Below are 18,773 nucleotides of genomic sequence, written 5' to 3'. Positions count from 1 at the left end.
ATAAACAGGTTATTGTGCCAGGGCACGTTTCTGAGTCCTGTAGGTAGGGAGGACCGCCTGTTGCATGTCAGCTGTTTCAACCACTGCTTTCTCTCTCTCCATTGAGTGGGTGGATTTACAAGAGTCCATGGTATATACAAACAGCTGCTACCCTAGGACTTGTTTAATAAACAACTATAATCAAATGTATTGTTCCTCAGATGTCACTGATGACTGAAGACCTCTTAAACCTCTTGGTTAAACAGGAAGGCAAACTTGAAAACATACAGAACTAAACCAAATAAACGAGGTGAGACAGGGATTTTATACGATCAGCAAACTCCCTGACTCAGCTTATCCAAATGTAATGTAAATCTTTAACTGTGTTTACTTTACCAATTGTATATGATTTTAATCTCATCTAATTCATTAGGCTGGAAAGATGACAGACACATTTTGTCCTTTGACCCTCTTAAAAGTAAAGACACTAATCAAAATGCTTAAAATGAATAATATTTATATATAATATAACCCCATATGTTCTATTATATACCAAATAATCCTTAGATCATCATGTAATCACATGTTTGAAGGAGGAGAGAATGCCAAAATTTAAAGTGTGGACATTCATCTCTGAGATATTCTTCTTGTACAAAGAACTTCGTCATTCTGTGAAAATATATTTTGAGAAATTTCAAAGTTCCTACTTACAGCCAATGACTTCCCATAAGAAGAAAATTAGATTTCTTTACATTATAAAATTCACAACAGAGAAAATTTTGGTCCAAACTGTTTGTCCTGACTTAACCATGAACTGCATTCATTCCCTGGCTCACTCTCCGTTTCGTGACTCAGTCTCCTGCCACCAGTCCTGAGAAGGATATTCAACAGCCTCTTGTTCTAAATAATCCCCCGCTGTTCCCAGCAATAGGTGAATAGTGATCTGCAGTGACCCCTCCTTGCTTCTGGAAAGCACACCAGCTCAGGTTAGTGCCTGACTGAATTCTGAAACTCTATACAGAAAGGACAGTCATATTTTCAAAGCATGTGGCTATAGTGGGAAATGGTTGTTTTAATGAAGGCTTCAGAGGCTCCAAAGGAGGGTACTGCTGTTTCATCACTAAAGCAAGGAACTCATAGCCATCCCCATCCTGCCCCCCTCTCCCACCCTATGCATGTCTCGTAGTAAAACAGCACATCTGTATGAAGGTAACCGGGTCACGGAAATGCATATAAAAGGCATTTGAACGCTGTGCCTGATCTCATCCATGGGTCCCTCCAGCTCCCTCTCCAACCTCCTCCACTTGCTCTTTTCCCTGCAGGACTGAATCAACCGGCTTCCTTGCCCTCCAGCTCCTGCCCTGAGAGGTATAGCGAGAGGTGAGGAGGAGTGGGTGGGGCAAGGCTGAGACATTGATTCCCCTGCTCCCTCCCTGCCAGGTCGCTGCGGGTTGGCTGGGTTAGTACCTGGCAGGCAGCCTCTCCGTCTCCCTCCCCTTGGCTTCCAGGTTGAGGGGTGTTAAAAGCTTCTTGCTGTTTCTAGCTCTGGGTCATTGTACCATCTCTTGGTTTCCATGAATTCTGCCCTCCCCCAGTTACCAAGTTACCATCCCCCGCTCCAGATACCAAATTAACGATATCATGTTTCCTGTGGAACTCTGAGCAATACAGATATCTTCAAGGACATTGTAATACAACAGTGTTATTTGTAAGGTGTTACTATGTTATAGATTTTTCTTAAATCTTTTAGTAAGATATAGTACACATAATATTTCCTGGTTATAAATGTAACAACTCTCAGAGAAGGAAAGAGGAATAAACCGTATTCCCAAAGGCATGGGCCAGTATCACAATTCTTTGGATGCCCCCTATGTCCCCTTAGAGTACCAGAACCCTAGTAAATTTCACTACACACAGTAAGTGATTCAGTCAATGAGTGATTTGCCCATAGTTAGAGGCATTATATACAATAAAGATGATTGCACTGGATTCCAACAGATCCCTGCATGTTGAAGTCTACCTCACAGATGTCCTCCAGTGTAATCAAGGTTCACTTCCCACTCTGTGCTCTTGTACACCATGGAAATAAATGACATGGGTTGAAGTGTTTACTGGGACCTAAGGTTAGCCAGGTTTGAATCTAGACACTGCAGAGAAAGAAGCAGTAGAGTTTTCCTTAAGGTGCTGTGAGGAGAGCAGGGCAGAGGGGGTCAGGGTAATGACAACCTGAGCCAAAGGGGACACTGCAGCCTGATGCAAGGCCATGCAGCCATCACTACGAGGACTGCCTTTTGGTGGCACTACTGATCCATCCTCCACAGTGGCATTTCCAGTGGCAGGGCCAGCCGTGGGAGATGCTGGATAAGCGCTACTCTCCAAGAAGCTCTGCAGGCTGCAACCTAGGTGGAGATGCTATAATGGCAGATGACCTTTAGACCCTGGGGACACAAGCTAGACTTAGTCACTGAGTAGACAAAGAAGCATGGGGGCTCAAGGCACTGGGGGGAGGGAGGTCAGGAATAAACTCATTTCTATTCCATCAACAGTCTCATCTTATTCTAGCGGTCCTCACCTCTACTCTTCGTAAATTAATACAAACGCACTTGGGGGAGACCGGAGGTGGTCCTTGACTCTGGAATCTGTACACATCTATATACCTGGAATTTTCAGACATGTGTATATTCATTCTCCTAAGGTGACTTTTTATTTACTAAATTCGGACTCTCTGTTAGCCACTGGAGGGGGACTCCCCTGATACTGCACTGTGGAAGCAGCCTCTGCCTCAGTGTCAGCCTTTACTACCACACTGTGAGCTTCTGAAGGGCCACCACAGTTTCTTACTCATGTCTGTGCACCTGATGCCCAATACAGGTGCGTGGACAACGCGTGTCTGGTTCACGTGTTGGTTAGTTTTAGTTCACTGGTTGAAAGCAGAAGAGACAGAAACTTGATCACACTGTATTGAATAATGCTTGGGTGATATGGAAGTGGAAAGAAAGTATAGGCTATTCTTCCAAGAAATTTGGCTGACAAATACTTGGTAGCTCTCCTGTGGCATTCAACACATCATATTAAATATTGATTCGTCTTAGCCTCACTTCCAAACCTGTTGGAAGCAGAGCTAGTATCCTTCTGTCTCCCTGTTCTCTGAGGCACAAACACAGAACCTTGCCTGTAATCAGCACATAATAAAAATATGTTCAATTTTATTGAATAATTCAATAACAATTCCTTTGTTTCCAGTCCTCTTTTTCTTTGGTTTCACTGTGGACGCTGAGAGAGTTATTCTCTTTTTGTAACTCCCCTCCCAAGCCTCTGTGACCCTACTTTTTCCTGGTTCTTTTCCCACTGTTCTCAGTATTTCTGTCTCCTGTTCTTCAAGGCTGTTCTTCAGCCTTGAAGTGTACATACTCCTAGACTTGGCTCTCAGCCCCCTCTTCTTTTCCCTTTAAACTTTCTTCCACAAGAGCTATGATTGCTCAAGTTTTTTCCTCTATGTGCATGACTCCTGAACTAGCTCAAGCCCTGACACCGCTCATGTCCTCTCACCCTCATGCTAAGCTCCCAAACTGCCTTCAAGATAAACAAGAAGAAAGTCACCATAAGGGTAGCATGTATGCAGGCTGGGACATGAAACCTCCCTCAGTTCAGCTATCGGGATAGGACTAGAGCTTGAGGTTTAAGCACCAGGTTTTAATGCAGGGGCTAAAACAATGGTGGCCTCGGGCTTCACTAGCTGTTTGCAGCATAGCATTTGCAAGCTGCCAGAGAGGTTTGGGATTGGAGAGGCTTCGTCTGGCTCACACTGGCCAAGACCTTTTGTCCTCCCTCCTCCGGTGCTTTGCTTGGGCTCAGGGTAGACTATTGGAACCCCTTTCCTGATGCCCACTGATCCTGACTGCTGCAGTGTCCTAAGCCTTCAGATCTGCCCCTGCCCCAGCGCTCTGAATACCACCTTGTGGATTCCAGCTCCAAACCTGGGTATTTGATTTCTAGATTTCCTCCTGAGAATGGTTCTCAGCCTCTTCTCGCGTGAACTTCCCTCTTGTTAACCTCACTGCACAACCAGCCTCTGACCCCCTGGTTGCGTGAAAAGGCCAGCAGGACCCCAGACTCTATTTCCGAGAGGCCCTGTCCTGAGTGACAAGGCACTGAACTCAGAACAGTTCTTCTAACTCATTTGCCCATGATTGTCTGCTGCCCTGCGAGTTCTCTCATAAATATTTCTTTTATCATTGTTTAGCTTTATGGTCTATGGCACAAAGTGTTCAACCATGTTTTCCTTTCCTTATAGAGTAAAAAACTCTATTTCCCAGCCTCCTTACAGGGAGGCATGTGACTAGCTTCTTGCCAACGGACCGGCACGAATGAAGTACGCAGCTTCCAGGTTAGCCCTGAAATAGCGTGTGTGCCTCCGAGCTCTTTCACCTTCCTGCAAGCTGGAGCTCAAGCAGCCCTGTGATCAGCACTGAACCTTCAGACCAGGGCAAAGCCCTAGAAGCACAGCTCCGAGGAGTCCAGGGACACGTTTCCGTTAATGAGGAGATAAGTCCAGAAACTGTGAATAAACACCTAGAAATGTTTGCGACAGTTTGACACTGCTGTGAAATACAAGTGTGTGATCCGTGGAGTATAAACCAAAAGTATCTGTCTTCGGCACACTGGCAATAAAAAAAATCCAGTCTTGAAACAAAGGGAGTTTGAGAAACATTGCCCTGGTGGATAGTGGAAAAACAAGATAAAAGAAGCCCTTCAGACTCAAACCACTCACCTCAGGACTGTTAACAAGAGAGAAAAATAAACTGTTGTCTTCAAATCACTGTACTTGGAGGCCTCTCTGCCTAAGAAGCTGGCAGCTCTAGGTGCAGGCACTGGCTGCTTCTCGCAGCTTTTAGCAAGGCATTCCCAGAAAGAGATGAGCTCAGGCAAGGATCGTTTGTAAGCAAAGGTGGAAAAGAATGGTCAGCAACCAGAAGCTGGAGGCCTTGGAAGATTGGAAAAGTGAACTGCTTCTGCGACCCCACAGAGCAGAAAATAGTATCACTGCTCACAGCCTTTCTCAAAGGCCTCTCAATAAAACATGGCATTGGAACAAAGAAGTCAGGCCGACAGTAAAGGGTAAGCGTGCATTCTCCTGCCCAAGTCCATGTTTTAGAGGACTTCAGGGCAGAAACCACTAAGGAGAGGAAAAGAGAGATGGGCCCCGCATAGAAGTTGGGAAAAAAGAAATGCCTGAGACCTTGATCCAAAATAGAATTTGGATGTGGTAACTGGTATATGGAACTGACTAGAAGCAAACAGACCAGAAGCCTATAAACTTTTTAAGGAATTATACTGCTGTGGAAGCCACAGAGTGGCCTGGAGCTCACACTTTCCAACACCCATTTCAGATATGGCCACAGAGGGTAATGGACAAGGAAGAACTTCCCAGGGAACAGAGTCAAAGTCAGGACCACCAGGAAGCCTCTCACATACAGCAGAGGAAGGGACCAGGGCAGGGAAGTCTTAATTGCTGCCCAGCGGGGTTCCATCATGTCTGCTGCATGTCTCCCTTTCTTCTGAACGGGAGTTTTGTTTTGTTTTGCTGTGGTTTGCTTATTTCTATTCCTCCAGTGCATAATGGACGTTCGTTGGTCAGAATAAATAAAGAAATGGACATTTTAGCATGGGTATTTCAAACAGGGTTTAGAGAATGGAAGGCCAGACCAGTGGAGCTCTGGTCACCTAAACACTTTCAAGGAGAGCATGGCAGACTGTGACACATAGGAGGGCCGGGTAGCGGGGGGGAAAAGGAGCAGAAGCTTTGGCGTCAGCTGAACCTGGGTCAGATGTAGGCTCATCACTTTCAGCGATGGCTCTAACTGCCGATCTGGCCAGAGACTTTTCCTTCCTCTCTAAAAATAACTACAACATAATAACTACAACAACTATATAGGATTGTTGAAAGGATAATTAAAGCAATGTATACAAAGCGCATAGCAAGATGCTTAGGACATAGGGTGTACTCAATAAATGGTAGATAGTACCTCCCAAGAAAGTTAACTCAAAATTTCCTCAAAATTCAATAGAATATACAACTGGCATTCTGGAATTTTAACTCTTCATGCTCTAACACTTCAATTTAACAAGGACAAATAACAAAGGCATCCTATACTTACACTAAAATGACCACAGTCCAGGAAAGTCTCTTCTCCTGCCTAAGAGTATGGGCCTAGAGCCACAGTGACTAGGCTTAAGAGACTGCCACTTCCCTCTTCTGTTGCTTGAAACAAAGCAGGGAGGCAGGAGTGTAGAAGTGGGTGAGGAAGCAGAGGAGAGACAATGTGGTGTGGCAGAAGAACACAGGCTTCAGGTTCTGCATTCAAATATTAGCAGATAAGCAGGTAAGCAGAGTGGTTAAAGAGCACGACCCCCAGAATGAACATCATACTCAACAGTGAAAAACTGAAAGCTTTTCCTTTAAGACCAGAAACAAGGCAAGGAGACCCACTCTGGCCACTTCCATTCAACAAAGTATCTCAAGTCCTAGCCAGACAAGACAAGGATATAAAAGGTATCTATATCGGAAAGGAAGGAGTAAAATCATGTTTGCAGATGATATGATCTTATATGTAGAAAACCCTGAAGATCCCACAAAAAATAACTGTTAGAACTAATCGATGAATTCAGTAAGGTTGTAGGATACAAAATCAACATACAAAAATCAGCTGCATTTCTATACGCTAACAACGACAAGCTTTTTGGAAATTAAGAAAACAATCCCATTTACAATAGCATCATACTGAATAAAATACTTAAGAATAAACATAACCAAGGAGGCAAAAGACTTGTATACTCAAAACTACAACACAATGATGGAAGAAATTAAAGAAGACATAAATAAATGGAAAGACATGCTGTGTTCATGGATTAGAATCTAATATTGTTAAGATGTCTATACAACTCAAGGTAATTTACAGATTCAGAACAATTCCTATCAAAATCTCAGCAGCATCTTTTTTTTTTTACAGAAATAGAAAAGAAATCCTAAAATTCACATGAAAACACAAAGGATTCCAAACAGCCATAACCATCTTGAGAAAGAACAAATCTAGAGGCCTCATACCTCCTGGTTTCAAAATATACTACAAAGCAATAGTAATACTAAGTTACAGTAATCAAAAAAGTATGGTTCTGACATAAAGACTGACATATAGATCAATGGAACAGAATAGAGAGCCTAGGAATCAACCCATGCATATATGATCAATTGATCTTTGCCAAAGGTGCCAAGAATATACAATGGGGAAAAGACGGTCTCTTCAACAAATGGTGTTGGGGAAACTGGATATCAAAAGAGCAAAAGAGCATGGCCTCTGGAGATAACTGGCCCGAGTGTGAAGCCTTACGTACCAGCAAGTTAGTTAACCTCTCTGTGCCTTAATTCTGTCATCTATAAAATGGGGATAATAACAGCACCTTCTTCCTAAGACTATAGGGAGATTTAAATAAGGTGCTTAGAATAGCCTCTGACACAGAGTGTTAATTTCATTACTGTTATTATCAGTGGGGCCTGAGGATAGTTACTTAACCTCTTTGAGCCTCAATTTCCTCTGTTACAAAAGGGAGACAAGATCTAACTTGTCAGGTTACTGGGTTACTGGGGCAAAGTGAATGAAACAGCCAATGTAAAGTCCTCAACCCACTGCCAGGTCCAGAGGAGTGAGACAAGTCCAGTAAAGCAACAGGGTAAGTCTGTTCCCAATAGGTTGGGGAGGGGGATCCCAAGAGAGATTACCAGGGAGGGGAGGTCAAAGGAGGCAATCCCTCCCTCAGACAGGGTGGGTCACCGGCATTACAACCCCAAGAACGTCTCCCCTCTACCACCCTGTCCAGGGTCACTAACTGGTGTTTTTCACTATCAGTTGAAACTACTTGGTCCCAGAGAATAAGTATAAAAGGAGTTTAGCCAGAGGGGTTGGAAACCTGATGTTTAACCTTCTAATCATATTACCATGCTTCCTCTAGACTACTCTATCTGGATCATAGAGTAATCCCTCAAAATATATTCACTAATATACCACTGAACAGTTTTCAAAGTGAGTTCATGTCTCTCTTCCCATTTGATCCCATGGTGAGATGGGCAGTGTAGCTTTCTCCATCTTACAAAGAAAATTAAAACTGGGAGACACTGATTCACTTTGACCAGCTCTCATCCTTCTAGCCCAGGGCTCTTTTCACCACCCTGACCACTGGAGCCTTTTTTCGTTAATCCTCTAACCCCAAGAGAAATAAAAATGCAGATTTGTTCTCCATAATGACATTAATGCCTTTTGCAAATATTTAGTGATTCTAGACGTAATATAATGTGGTTGTGGTAAATGTCAATAAAAATTTGTAAATGTACCTCTACTTAGAATTGTTGACAAGAGTTTATGGGAAAAATCCATAATCAAATGAAAAGGACTGAATAAAACTCTAAATACACGATAGAAAATAGCGATGATTAGTCAGTTTGCCTGCTTCAGAGAAAGCTCAGAAGAGCAAGCAACCCAGTTTACTTCTAACATATTGAACGATATAACGTAAGAAACAGTTTCTCCTAAAGCATTTTACTTTCTCCATCAACAAAATAGAGACTACCAGTTGAACTAGGCCACAGACATCAATTATCTGACTCTAGAAATTAGGCTGGAAATTAACTGAGAAAGGCTAGTAATGACCTGGTAGCAATCCACGGAAACCTTTAAAAAGGTATATGCTGTTTCTATCTTTGCTTTCTTTCATTCCCATCTTCTTCTCTCTTCCTCTGCCTTCTCTTTTCTTCCCTCCCCAGAACTGAGGGGTCAGCATGTGGCTGAGAACGCAGTATGATGGAGAGAGTTTGGGGAGTTGCACAGAAGCATGGGCTGTGGCTGGGGAGCCACACAGAGTAGTGAGCTGGAGGGACTGGAGGCTGATAATAAAGTGGCATAGACACACGGGTTAGCAGGCCTGGCACCAAAGATGAGCAGCAGTGGGAAGAGAGATGGACAGAGAGGAGGCAGGATGGCCTTTGTGGCTGAGAGGCGGGCTACTCTGAGCAAATAAGTAAAAATATTGAAGGTAATGAGAGTCAAGTTTCTAACTGCCAGAGAAGATATGTAAAAAGATATAAAGTGATAAGACTAGAAAGGTCCTTGGGTGTTGGACTGGAATTGGAGGTATTAGTATGAACTCATGATTTTACAATATATGGCCTAATGCAGAAAATATATAAATGTGTATGTGTAAATACATATATACATATATTTCCTAGCTCTGTCCTTTGAGAGATCTAAGACACCTCAGTAAAAATGGACACAATCAACCTTCTGTATCTTGGTTTCTAAATACCATTCTCTACCAAAAAGGATGACTAACCAGGAGAGGGAAAGTACAAGATAAGCCTGGGATGCCTTGTGGTGACAGAAAATTTTAAAATGTTCAATGGATGATAAGGATGTCAAAAGGACAAAGGAGCCAGTTCAAAGGGACTCCCACTGGTCAAACTGAGAACAATTTGAGCATCAAAATAAGTAATTATAGTAAGAGATCTCAACATATTGTATACAAAAGGAACCCATGAATACTTCCTAATATAAATGAATAAATGCATGAAGGAGAAAGAAAGTTCTTCCTAAGAGCAGAATGCCAACTAACAAATGTGGAAGGAGTGATGGAAATAAAGAATCACCATTTGGCAACCTTCAGAGAGGTGGCTGATTCAGGCAGAGGTCATCAGTGAATGATAAGGCTGGAGGTGGATGTTTAATGAGAGACAGGCTATTAGCATAACCTCAGAACACCTCCCCACAAATACCAATAAGTCTCAAAGGGAAAAATGGTGAATTTAAGGTGGGGAGATCTGGCAAACACCAACATAACCAGGTGATTAAGGCCAATATTCCAGCGGTGGACAAGCTGACATCGTGTACCTTCTAATGCGATGTGCTGACAAGAGCAGAGCACCCTGCCAAGAACATATGACCTAAGTCTGGTTCTGAAGAAACACCTGCTAGACCCAGGTTGAGAGTTATCTACAAAATGTTAAGACCTGTACAACTGCAAGGACTTTAGGAACAGGGAAAGTCTGAGGAACTATTTTACAAAAGACATGACAAATAAATTTAACATGGATCCTAGATCAGACAGGAAAAAGAGACACTTGGGGAAGTACTGATGATATATGGATGGGCTCTGTGGACGGTAGTGTTGTACCCGTGTCAACTTCCTGGTTTGGCGGTGGAAGAATTAATTTTATGGGCCAACTTGACTGGGTTAAGGGATGCCCAGGTAGCTGGTAAATCATTATCTGGGTGTGTCCATGAGGGTATTTCCAGAAGAGATTACCATTTGGATCTGTAGATTGAGTAAAGAAGATAAGCCTCACCAATGTGGCTGGGTATCATCCAATCCCCTGAGAGACGGAATAGAGCAAAAAGGCAGAAGAAGAGCAAATTTGCCTGGTTGCTTGAGCTGGGATGTACATCTCCTCCTGCCCTCAGACATCAGAGCTCCTGTTCCCAGGCCTTCAGACTCAGACTGGACTACACTACCAGCTTTCCTGGTTCTTTGGCTTGCAGATGGCAAGACCGCAGGACTTCTCAGCCTCCATGATCCCATGAGCCAATTCTTATAATAAACCTCCTCTTATAAACAGCTATATATGTCCTATTGGTTCCATCTCTTTGGAGAACGCTAATCCTAAGGCCATTTTTATAGAAAAAAATTATATGTATTTTCTATTTGCCAGACCCATGTGACAGTTTAGTTCAGGGAAAGGGCTCCCATTTAAAGGACTGGCCTATTAAAAATCAACCGGGGGGCTTCCCTGGTGGCGCAGTGGTTGAGAATCTGCCTGCCGGTGCAGGGGACATGGGTTCGAGCCCTGGTCTGGGAGGATCCCACATGCCGCGGAGCAACTGGGCCTGTGAGCCACAACTACTGAGCCTGCGCATCTGGAGCCTGTGCTCCGCAACAAGAGAGGCCGCGACAGTGAGAGGCCCGCGCACCGCGATGAAGAGCGGCCCCCACTGGTCGCAACTGGAGAAAGCCCTCGCACAGAAACGAAGACCCAACACAGCCAAAAATAAATAAATTAATTTAAAAAAAAAAGAATTCTTCCTTTAAAAAAAAAAAAAAAATCAACCAGGGCAGGAGGCAAATGATTCAGTGATGTTCTATACCTGATGCCTTGCTTTGATCTTCAATAACTAGTTACTCTCAAGGGCTCTGAGCCTTAACGTTAAATTTCTAGCTCTCCTTGGGAAGTGAATGCCTCTGACTGACTCTACTGACCACCTCTGATTTACACGGTCTGAGTCCCTCTGGAGACAGCTCCAGAATTTCTGAAGAGGAGGGGTTTGGGGGCAGACTGACTGAAAGGGGGCTTGCCTTAAAGCTGCATTTGCAAAGCAAGCACACTGCTTTTATTTAGACTGCATGTTTGTTTGGAGAGCCTTTGGGCAAACTAGTGGCACTTATGGGGGAGGCTAAAGTGCCGTCCGACCCAACCCCGGCACCTGCCAAGCCACCCTTGATGATACCACTGAATCTGCACACAGCTGCGTCAAAACCAGGGCTAGGGCTTCCCTGGTGGCGCAGTGGTTGAGAGTCCGCCTGCCGATGCAGGGGACACGGCTTCGTGCCCCGGTCCGGGAAGATCCCACATGCCGCGGAGCGGCTGGGCCCGTGAGCCATGGCCGCTGAGCCTGCGCGTCCGGAGCCTGTGCTCCGCAATGGGAGAGGCCACAACAGTGAGAGGCCTGCATAAAATACAAAACAAAACAAAACCAGGGCTAGTAGGTCCTGCAGCCTAATGTCCCAGGGAACAATAAAGACATAGGACTAGCTGATGAGTAATTACGGGGCTGACTAACATTGTTTGGAAGGGGTGAGGCAGGCTATACTGGGCAGGCTGTTTTCCAGAGCGACACCCAGTCTGGCCTGGACTAAGGTATATGAATGATTCACATCTGAGGAGGGGAAGAAAGGTCCATGGGAGCAGGGAGGGGCACAGGCAATGGAGTTCAAGGAAGTAGGCAGACAGGACCAGAGGCTAGGGGTCAAGGGCCGCAGAGGCCAGGCCAGGAGATGAAGAGGAATAAGGATGATTGACATCAGTCTGGGAAAGAGGGGGCGGGGACAATCCAGGAAGTCAGACTTTCCTCTCACTGGGCACTACTCTCCTGGCTCACGAGGCAGGTCAGGCAGAGAGCAAGACATACCTCTCAGACTGAATTAAATAATTAGCTTAATTGTTTGTGTGGGGGGGTGGGGGGATGCCTTGAGTCAGTTTAGTGCTTTGCAGAGTGAACCTCAGAGACTTAAGTTAGCAAGAAGGCACAGGAGAGTGAGGACGGCACAGGGCACCCCAATTCAACGTCTGATGATCTCCAGTACCACTCTCCTCTGTCTCATTGGCTGATTAGTTAACCCTATGTTTCTGTCCACTAAGAACTGAGATGAGCAGACAGTACAGGTAATTCTAAGAGGGAATTAAAACTTCTTTGGACCTTTTGCCCTGTGCCTTCGATCACACAACGTTAGGTAATCTCAGCCCTGAAATTTCTCTTCCTTTCATATTTCCCACAGAGCAGTTTCTCAACCTTTGGCAGGATTTCCTCCTTAAAATCTCATTTGCCATCAGAAGGCAGGAAAGAGGGGTGTGGAGAGACGGCAGCAATGACCACTTAGCATGTCCAACTCCCACATGGAGATCCTCCCACCCCCTACAACCTGCCTGGGGTGTCCCACATCTGGAGGCCCTGTCTCTTTATCCAACATTTACGTGGCCCTCACCAGGTACAAAGCCCTTTCACATGCCTGACTTAATGGGACCCAACACAACCCATGCAGGTAGCTAGAAAAGGAATTATTATCCCCATCGTGTGAATGAGAAAACTGATTCAGAGATGATAAGTGATTTATTCAAGGTCACAAGAGCTCACAGGAGTGGGGCTGGGATTAGAACCCAGACCCCTGTACTCCAAATTGCCTCTCTAACCCAGCACCGTGAAAGCACAAACTCTCAGGGCTTCTGCAGACAGCTCTAAACCCCTCACCTCCATCTCTCCCATCCACGGTAGAACTAAGTTCCAGGGGTCTCCTCCACATAAACACAGAATCCAGGATGAGGGACAAAGGATCAGCAAGGCCAGGCAGGAGGCAGCTCAGTACCTGCAGGAGAAATGATGGAGGGAAGAGCAAAAGGACCATGGCAAGGAAGGAGGAAAGCAGGTAAGGAAAGCGAGCAGAACATCTCTAAATCACCAAGGACTTGGGAATCTACCTTTGCACTCTCACCACTGCAATGTACATTTGCACCATGTTTATAGAAATGTCAATACTTTATCCAGGAGGAAAAGAGGGCAACAAACATATAAGGAATACTTCCTGTATATCAGAGACCCTGCTAAGTGCTTTCTCTTTTCATCTTGGGAGGTGGGTATAATCTTCATTTTTACAGACAAGGAAATTAAGGCTTAGAGGTGAAGCAAAGTATACAAGGTTACAAAGCCTGGCCTGAAACAAAGCCTGGTCTCTCTGCAAAGCCCTGCTCTTCTCTTTACACCACATTAATAATACCTTAGGCCTGGGCTCTGCCATTTAGAACCTTGCAATCAGACTTAACCACTCTGCTGGTTATAATCACAGGCTACAGAGCATTTTGAACTAATGTACAGTCCAAGGAGAATGGTTAATGGGTAATTCGAGTTATAGTAATTCCCATTCAAGTTACAGTGATTCCCCCTGCCACGGCCCAAAATAAGACGCTGGGCTTAGGTTATGGTGGATTTCTGCTCCAAGATGAAAAACTTGGGGGAGAGGCAGCCAGCCTTGGGCATGTGTACACCACTTTGAGAATGTGTACTTTGACTGCTGCCTGGCTACAATGCTGTGTGTACAGTGGTTCCTCTGTGCCTGTGTATTTTGGAAAAATGAGAGAGAATCAGCATGTAGAGTTTCAAGTAGGCTCTGATGGACATACATGAAAATAATCCCACATTGGAATGTTTTCATTTCAGTCTTCATTCAGAGAAAACATATGCAGATCTGTTCTATCAAACATCTTGTAAAACAGCCAGATACCTAAAATAGATCTGATCTAACAATATAAAGAGGCTGGTAACTACTATTTATGCATTTGTCAGGTTTAGAAAAGAAATGTGTTATTTCTCGTTTAATCGAAGCTACAAAGTTTTGAACTCTTAAGACAAAAGAAAACCTGAAAATGTGCCAAAATAATCTATTGTCCTAGTTACCTGGTAGTAACAATCAATATAAGTTACATCCAGATGATTGGATGTCCAGTCCCTACATGATACAGTCATACAGTCTCATGGCACAAGAAACAAGTCCAGAAGCTTATCTCAAGTACATAAACCCCACTGGTAGGGTTTGCTTGCTGGTCTTTTTAGAATGGCCCAGTTTGTTTAGACTAGCATGGTGTTAATAGAGCCAAGGTTGTGTGTTTTTAACTGTATCACTTCTGTTCAAAAAAGAGGAAAACTCTATTCCCAGGACTCAGACCACACAAAGTTGGATGCAATTCCTCACTGTAAGCTGGGCTAGCAACCACTGATAGGTAGTTCACTGGAAAACCCAACAACTCTCCTTAGCAACACAAAAGTTCATGCATTAATGACATGCTGTGCAGTGCATGAAATAATAAGCAACTTGTAAAGAGATCACCTGTTTGGCATTTACTTTATTCTCCGACTTACAAAAAGCAAGTAGGAACCTTGAGAAGCTAAGAGGCCCTTAACTTCTAAAGTAACGTTCCAAGGCCAGGTAATACTCAGGGCAGCAAAGAAATGAGGAGGGAGAAGTGTACAACAATGACAGTAACGAAGCACCAGGAACACACTTCGTGGAAAATACTCAGTTTAAAAATGCTTTTGAGGGCAGTTTAAATGATGACCTTAATAAGACTAAATTGTTTCCAATACTCACAGTCACTCCTCAAAGTACTTGCTTGAGAAATTTCTAAGCCATTTTAGGTAGTTGCAACTTGTTGAAGGAAAGCAATAAAGTAACGCTGCTACAGAACAAAGCACTTTTGTCTGCCGGTAGTGAGAGGGGGACCGCGGGGACCGTCACTTACTCTCAAAGCACAACCCCCAACAGTGTCACTAGTTAGTTCGTAATAACCATTTCCCGAATCTTTGGATGCCTTGCTTGGTTCGAGCTGTTCCCTGACACACCACAGGCTAGGGAGTAACTGAAGCCTGTAAAATGTTATATCCCTAGGCTCCACGAGAGAACCTCAGTTCACCATCGACGGCTGTAAAACCGAGTTTGGAAAAGAAGCACCTGTGCAAAAGCAGAGCGGACCCTGCGCCCCGCTCTGCGCTCCTCTGCGCCCAGCCCACCAGCCCACAGCTGGGGCGGGCGCTACGCGGATTCTGCATCCCGACTGCTTCTCCCTCCTAAAATAAAAAAAAAATTTTAAAGAAGGCGGAAAGGGCAAGATGCGCCACACAGCGCCCAAAGAAGGCTGTCCCAGGTACTCGGAATGGGTCTGGGGCCCGGGCTGGACGCCAGGCAACCCCGAAAAGCCTCCCCATGCGCCCCGGCCGGCCGCCCCTCCGGGAACCCACTCACCGCTCACGCTCGCCCGCGCCGCGGAGCCCGGGAGCGTAGACCCCTGCTGCTGCCGCATGCCCTCGGGGCCGAGCGCGACAGGGAGACCGGGGGCCGGGCGCGAGCAGCCGAGGGCGACGCGGCAAGCGGGCAGGCGGCGGCGCGCCTCCTCTCCAGTGGACGCTGACACCCGCCCGGAACCCGAGGAAAGTTTGGCAGAGCGAGGGGTGGCGCCAAGGGGGCGGAGGGGCCGAGTCCCGCCCTGCCCCTCCCCGCCCTGCCCGACCTTTCCCACGAGAGAGCGCCCCCAACTGGCGAGGCACGGATCGGCGCTCGGGGGCTCTTCTGCTGATGCCCTTCTGCCCGGGACTGGTCCCCAGGAGTGTGGCCGGCCTCCAGGGGGAGATGGCGCCCACTCAAGGACCGCTAGCACCCACAGTCCCTACAGGGCCGTACCTCGGAGCCCCGTATTAAATCACTGTCTTCCTGTGCCTCTCCTCACTCTCCTCACACTGCGGGGAGAGATTTGTTTGAAGTGGCTTCAGGGAAGTACAGCCCACGTGTGAGGCAAGCTCACCGCCAGGCTGACCGCTTGCTCTAAAACTCCAGCTCCAAAGCTATCTGAGGGAGCAGGCAGCCCCCAGAGGCCACAGGTGTTCACAGACATTTGGCTTGGGACCCTTCCTGGGCACCTTTTTATTGAAACAGGAAACAAAAGATATTTTAAGTTCTTGTAAGAGAAATCTGGGCCTCTTGGGGTCAATACTCTTGGATACTTTGTTTTTCAAAGCTGAAATATAAAGCCTCCACTGACCCGCATTTGGTAAAGAAGAAAGGTGCAAAGTAAAACAATGTTTGTCGTGAACACTTTGTTCTCTCTGAGCTCTGCAAAGCAAAAAGAGGGCACAGGCGTGCAGAGAGTTGGGTTCTCCCGGTGACCTCAGGAGGGAAATATTGTGAGTCCTTCCTCCTCATTCTTTAAAACCTTGGGAAAAACTGAGCGCATATGCGGGAGATGTCTTCCTGTAGCCCTTTGCCATTCATTCGTTCGTTCATTCATCATTCAGTATTGATATTAGGTCTTTCTGTATGCCAGCTAGGAACCATATCCCAGGAAACAATCTGGACCTGGCTTTTACCATCAAAGAAATTCCACTCTCTCTGAAAATAATGTTTTTATAATGCTTTATTCCTTGTGCAATGGATCTCATCCCACAGGCCATGACAGCGTGGTGTGCCTCAAACCTTCACAGGGAGGCTATATTTTGATCAACATGTGCCCAAATTATTGTTGCTTCACCTGGGTGTGCGGAAAATGACTCTGTTGTCTTACAGGTGAACTGCGTAGAGAGAGATACAACTTACAATGTTAATGCTAAAGAACGATCATGTTTACCCGCACAAGCAAAATTCTTGCAGATGATATATATGAGAATGAGGCCAGGGGAGTGAACAGCTCGACTCAAATAGCACAGTGCTGAAGGGCAATGTAGTGAACACAAAAATTCTCAACCACCAGCACATAGCAAATGCTTAACTCAACAGATATGTAGTATATTGAGTGAGTAACTTGTTGTAGGCTGGACTGGGAACTGTAAGTACCACTTAGAGCCTACTTTTTGCTGGGAAATTTGTTCCAAACAACTTATTAGCAAAGGCACTTTGGCAACACATTATGTTGTAACTTGAGAACTTCCTGAACTGGATTCTGTAGAGCCAGATGCGATTACCTTTAATGTATGAATCCTTAAAAAGGAAGAAAGGATAAGGAAACATGGTGAGCTGTGTTGCAAAAGGAAGAAGACATTCTAACTAGATGGTTTTCAACAAATGTGGCTCAGATCTTAGCAGAAGACAAGGAAGTGATGTAGGAAAGAGATGCAGAGGGGAGGGGGCAGAGAGAACATCCAGTTTATTGACCTACAGGCAGGAACAGGAAAAAGAAGACAAGAGGCAAAGTAAAGAGAAAGATGTGGCCCCCAATTCTGGTTTTTAGGAAGAAACTCAGGGATTATCCACCAGAACTCTCTTTAAGTCCTCATAGGGTCTACAGTGTCTCACTTCTCTACCAAATATTTTTTTTAAATCAGTAAAACCAAATTAAAATTAACATCAAAAAATGGTGAACACAAAGCCTGAGGGTATACTTTGCCTTAAAGAGCACTGGCTGGAAAATCATTCAAAACTTTTTCAACAAACATTTGCTGATCAGCTTCCTGTATACAAAGTGTTGTATTTTGTGTTCCTGGAGATGTGAAGATTTATAACATTGTTTCTATAAGCGGAAGGGGGGCTGGAATTCTACAGTGCTTGATAGAAAGGAATAGCGATGGCTGAAGGAACAATTATGGCCTTGGAGAACTTGTGTCAGCCAGCATTTCCTTGGCAGGGAATAAATGCTGCAAAATAAATAAATAAGCAAATAAAACTAAAAACAGGCCAGCCACCTGCCACAGTGAGAAGCAATGTGGGACAGAGGCACAACTTCTCCCTCTCAGGATTTATGAAAAGAGGTTCATATTCTTCTGCCCCCAACTCAGCTGGGACCTCCAAGTGTAAGGGCAGGAGCTCACAGATTTGTTCTTCTTATCTTTGGGAAGTATATGAACTGAATCACTGTTCAGTTTTGCTCATCTGTACTAATTAGCAATGAGGATGCTTACAGCAGGTGAATGGTATGAGGAAGTGGAATGGCAGCTGTAAAGTGAGATGTGAGTCGTACTGGAAATAACAGTTTGCTAGAAGGTTCTGAGGAAAGCCTGAGCAAAAGGTTAACTCTAAAGAAACCAAAGGAAAAGAGAGATAGCACAAGCAAGGTGATGGCCATGTAGAGTATCTCTCAACTGCATGTAACTTCAAGTGGAAAGCCATATTGAAAATCCCAGTAATAGTCCCCAAATACCAAAATTCAACATCAACTTCGACTTCATTTAAATTGAGCAAACCATCTCATATGACATGTGTGAATCATTCAAAAATACTTCTCAAATATTCATCCCATCACTACTTAATTCTGCGTAGTTTTATGTTTGCAAAAAGAGTGACCAATTTTGAAAATAAAAGTCATGATGGGGATATTGCTTTAGCAGATATGAAAATACATTATAAAACCATAACTAGGATGTCCCGGGACCCAGATTTGTGATTTGCAAAAGATGGCTGCTCTTGAGCTCCAAAGGGCTAAATGCTGAAAGAAGCTGAACATAAAC

The 18,773-nt window shown here is 44.8% G+C and overlaps 1 protein-coding gene across 5 annotated transcripts in view; it reads right to left on the bottom strand.

Moving 5' to 3' along the window:
* The window catches only part of LPAR3 (lysophosphatidic acid receptor 3), a 72,809-nt gene extending 57,040 nt beyond the window's left edge, over positions 1-15,769 (bottom strand). The window contains exons 1-2 of one of the 5 annotated variants that reach the window (XM_033431853.2): positions 15,586-15,769; positions 15,295-15,410 (exon numbers count right to left, since the gene is read on the bottom strand). Coding sequence is in view for 1 of the 5 variants with exons in the window: in XM_033431839.2 (XP_033287730.1) it covers positions 13,044-13,058 (15 nt within the window). In the remaining 4 variants the exon portion in view is untranslated. The other 4 variants (XM_004262968.3, XM_033431867.2, XM_033431859.2 and 1 more) reach the window with 4 other exon arrangements.
* Positions 15,770-18,773: the final 3,004 nt, after the last annotated feature.

The sequence above is a fragment of the Orcinus orca genome, chromosome 1, assembly GCF_937001465.1.
Source record: "Orcinus orca chromosome 1, mOrcOrc1.1, whole genome shotgun sequence".
Classification (NCBI taxonomy): domain Eukaryota; kingdom Metazoa; phylum Chordata; class Mammalia; order Artiodactyla; family Delphinidae; genus Orcinus; species Orcinus orca.
This window is presented reverse-complemented; position numbering and strand designations above follow the sequence as displayed.